At 39.2% G+C, this 4,353-nt stretch overlaps 1 protein-coding gene across 2 annotated transcripts; it reads right to left on the bottom strand.

Moving 5' to 3' along the window:
* Positions 1 to 4,353, bottom strand: LOC120801575 (cytochrome c oxidase copper chaperone). Of its 2 annotated transcripts, none has more exons than XM_040148720.1 (4): positions 4,222 to 4,353; positions 2,355 to 2,491; positions 2,153 to 2,267; positions 1 to 222 (listed from the first exon to the last, which is right to left on the bottom strand). In XM_040148720.1, the coding sequence occupies exons 2-3, from the start codon at positions 2,471 to 2,473 to the stop codon at positions 2,183 to 2,185; spliced, it is 204 nt and encodes a 67-aa protein (XP_040004654.1). In that variant the 5' UTR covers positions 2,474 to 2,491; positions 4,222 to 4,353; the 3' UTR covers positions 1 to 222; positions 2,153 to 2,182. The 2 variants fall into 2 exon arrangements, with proteins under 2 accessions (XP_040004654.1, XP_040004655.1); XM_040148721.1 differs by having other exon boundaries at positions 2,355 to 2,480; positions 4,222 to 4,339.

Below are 4,353 nucleotides of genomic sequence, written 5' to 3'. Positions count from 1 at the left end.
TCTTCTTGCATAGGACTTTTATTCAATTTCAGACAGCATTTTAGATATTCACAAATTTCTCAAATTCTTCAGACTTTAAAAAATTATTTCCACACAGAAAAGATCACACCGTCAGAGCCTAAGCGCATCATTCACATTTCCCTTCTCGTCGAGGTATAAATAAGAGGGGGAAGGAAGAAGAAAGGAATATCCAGGGTTGTCCTCCAGTCACACAGCAACACACTGCAAGAGAAATCAAAACAGTGAGCATTTCACATTTCTCCTTGTACAATCATTCCTCCTCAAGCGTACCGATTAAAGAGCAAATGAACATGAAAGGCGGAGCTGCATGGCTTCGGGCATGTTTCATGTGTAGTCATGTAACCACAGTCGAGACCTGCCCCCCATCTCTGTCCTGATACATGATGTCCTAGTCTGATACTGCAGTTAGTACACAACAATGGATGAAGTCAGCAATAGCCAAGAGACACGACTGACCCAGCAAGAGGAAACTGAAGCTGGAAACTGCCTGGTGAATACAAATGCCTCAATTACCACCGTTATCCAGGGTTAAAATTTAGATCTTGAAAAAGTCAAAATAAAAATTTAAACAGAAAAATAAAATCAACTTTTGATACATTAAATCAATTGTAAATTTTAAAAAGTAAAGTGAAAATTAAAGTTCCTACACATTCTCAGGTTCCAGCTTCTCAAACGGCAGGGTTTGCGCTGTGTGACATACACTCACTGGGCACTTTATTAGGAACGCCACACTATTACTGTGTAAGGCCTCCCTTTGTTTTTTCTGCTCACCACAGTTGTAAAGAGCAGTTGTCTGAGTTACCATCACCTCTGTCAGCTCCAACCAGTATGGACAGTCTCCACTGACCTCAACTGCCGTTCACGTTTCTTCTGCCACATGGTGGGTGATAGTATAACTGCACGAACGAGCATTGTGAGTACTATTTGAAGGCAACTGGACTGGCTTTTAAGACATTTCACCTCTTATCCAGAAGGCTTTCAGTTCAAACTGAAGACCGGTTGCCTTCGTATAGCACTGGGAAATACCATGACCTGGATGACAGTATCTTCAGACATGCACAAATAAGCAGGTGTACCGGTGTTCCTAATATATTGCTCAGTGAGTCTATAACAGTAAGATACCTTTAGGCTCTGGTCTTTTGTTTAGACAGACATTTGAACATATCACCTTGGATTTTGCAAAGTTGTGATTGGCATTATTTCACTACCTGACATTTCACAAACGTTTAATTGAAAAATATTTGACAGATAAATAAATGAAAGGCTTTTTTAGTTGCAGCCCTAGTTAGGTAAAATGAGGTTCGGTCATTTTACATGGTTCACAGAAAGGGCAGGTGCCAATTTGTCACACCAGAGTGACTCAATTCAAGCAGGATTTAAATTGTCAGACTACATTTGGCAGTTGCTTGTCAATTCAGCAGCGTGTCGCCAGCGCGTGCACACAAAGTGAGTGTTCGAGTTTTTTGGTTTCCAGTTTTAATTATGTAGACAACCACTAAAATAAGGACCAAAATGAAAATCAAGAGTAAATAGAGAGATTATACCTAAAGCAAAATACACACAATTTGCGAACAAGCACATAATAGCAAACAAACTGCGTTTTAATTAAAAAAAAAAAAATTAAGTGGCTGTTTGGTCTGATCAGACTTCCACTGGCCAATTTTACACCAGCTCAAGGTCAGATTAAAGTTTAGAAGGCTAAGGGTGGCCTCCAGGAAATCTGTTATAAGTAGCAATATAAAAAGGTAAGTGAAGATAAACCAAAGTTAGCCATGTGGGCGACCCCTGAAATATTACTTCACCGTGACCTTTGTTGTGTGAATCACACCAATGTTCAAACATGACAGTATTTCTGGAGAGTGACATGTAATCAGTTTAAAATGACAGATGAATTATTTCAGGTTTTGCTTTACTTTGATTATACTTAATTAGAAGCCACATTAGTGCACTGCTCTTCCTAGTCTGGTAGTTCAGCCTGTACTCAACAATGGGTGAATCAGTAACAGCTGAGGGATACACATGACCCAGCATTAGGACATTAGTTGCAAACAAGCTGATGGGACACTAAAAATAATCTAAAAAAAGTTGCCTATGAGTGTTTAAGCATGTAATGGTTGAATTTTATACTCACCACACACGCGCACACACAAAAATGGAGTGGTTAAATCTTGAATCCAAGCGCCCTCATGCAATCTTTATGTGCCTCAATTAGGTCAGTGCAGTTTTCCTCTCCCTTTTCAATGATGCTGAGGGTAAAAGAAAGACACATGACATTAATAAAATGTTTTCACTTAAACAAAGTTGTTTTTCAGTCTCTCAGGCTAGATACTTACCAGGCATCTCTGACTTTCTTTGTTTCTGGACAAGCACAGCATGGTTTCAGTGGCTTCTTCTGCTCAGCGCTCTCAGTCGCAGGAGCAGTCTCCAAGCTGGCAGCAGACACCGTCGACATCTTCAGGCTGAATGAGAACTAAGGAGATGCATTCACTTAACCCGGCAGACTTAAAATAGGGCAGCAAACTTTATCATTAGATAAGTGCATTTTAACTTCTGCATCTCAGAATATCTATGGGCACTTCTTGCACGCATCCGGTTTTCCAGAAGGCAAGCCCTAGTTCCTTCACACAGATGTTTCTAATTAGTCTGATTAGATCAGCCCACTTCAAGGACTTTTTCCAGAGACAATTTGACACATTGTAGGAAAAGGTGCAAATGATAAAATTCTTAATGCCATGTAGATGTCAGGGTCCTGGTATCGTGCATACTGGCTCACCGTCACAGCTTACTCAAACACCTGAATAACGTTAATGTTATTAGTAATACATGTGCTTTTCCTGATAGGAACGGTCAAAGTTACTGCTGTTGAAAAAAGTACTATGGAGAAAATTTTATGACTAATTTAGAGCCAAAAGAATCAAAAAAAAAAAAAAAAAAAAAGTTTGAACAGAACAAATGTAGACTCCTAAATTATAAAAATCATGCAGGCCAGTTCAATGTCCTGCAGGAGGACCAATTTTCCACAAATCACCTGTATGAATAATTTTGGTAAATTTCTTATTGTACCAATTTGTTTTTTGTGTTACTTTCACTGCCGAATCAATTAGTCAAAATTAAACTCAGGCACTGCAAAAATGTCAAACCTTCACTGGGTCCAGCTGCTCAAATATGAAAAGTTGCTGCTTTTGTCTGTTTTATAAAATCAGAGCTGGTATTTAGTGTTTTTAATTGAAAGATTACTTAAAACAATTAGTAAAATTATTAAAAATAGTTACCAGTAATGTTCTGTAGTAAAATCATTAACTAAATCATTGTAAACTGAGTATTTGCATTTTGGACTGTTTGTCCGAGAAAAAAGGCAGACGTTAGACATTAGAACCGCGACAATCAGTCGATTAATTTATAGCAAAATTGACAGAAAATTAACTGAAAACTATTTTGATAGGCTATTAATGCTTTGAGATATTTCATGTTAAAAACAAAAAACAAAACCCAAACCTTTGTTGGTTCCAGATTTTAAAAGAAAAGATTGTTTGTTTTTTTTTGTCATATTTGATCGTAAACATAATTTGGGTTTTGGACTAATGGTAGAATAATACCAGCAGTGGGGAATTAAACTAAATCTACAAATGAAATCGATAGTTCAGGTAACTGGTAGTCGCTGCCCTAGAAGAGACGCCACCGTGGGTTTTAGGTACATGTGACTGAGCAGGTTTCATTGGTGGAGTTTTACAGAGACAACTATTAATTGACGACTCGTAGTAGTAGTAGTCGATAGATTAGCAGATAGCGATCATAAACTTTGTTGCAGACTTGCCCACACAGTGACATTGGAGGAGGCCGAAGTGATGTAACGTTAGCTAAAGTTGAGAGAATCAACCGGTCGGCACACGACACGGGTCTCAGGTCGTTAACGGGCCGACAGTTTAATAAGGATTGTTTTGTTTTGCCATATGAAAGTAAACTCTGAACAGAACCTCTTGTGGTTCACCAGTTTTAGCTACCTGTTTGTTGACATTGCATAACGCTCATGGAGTTATGCTAACGGTGGCTGCTGCGATGGCCACAAAAAAAAAACGTTGCCATAAACGCTCGTTAGCCGTTTCGTGGCAGATAAATAAACCTACTAAACTAACGACAAAAAGCGTAGCAGGACACGGTGTAGCGTTCAAAACGGCGGCTGAGGTATGGTATGTGACTTACTCGTGTGGAGGCAGGCTAGCGGACGATTCACCTTCAAAACGAACGATGAGCACGAGCCCACATGTTCCCTTCTTATACAATCTCACGTGATGATCAGGCGCGTCAGCGAAGGCTTCTGGGAAATGTAGTACG

The sequence above is a fragment of the Xiphias gladius genome, chromosome 16 (genome assembly GCF_016859285.1).
Source record: "Xiphias gladius isolate SHS-SW01 ecotype Sanya breed wild chromosome 16, ASM1685928v1, whole genome shotgun sequence".
Classification (NCBI taxonomy): Eukaryota; Metazoa; Chordata; class Actinopteri; order Istiophoriformes; family Xiphiidae; genus Xiphias; species Xiphias gladius.
Note: the sequence above shows the minus strand (reverse complement) of the source record. Positions and strands in the feature narration are given on the sequence as shown.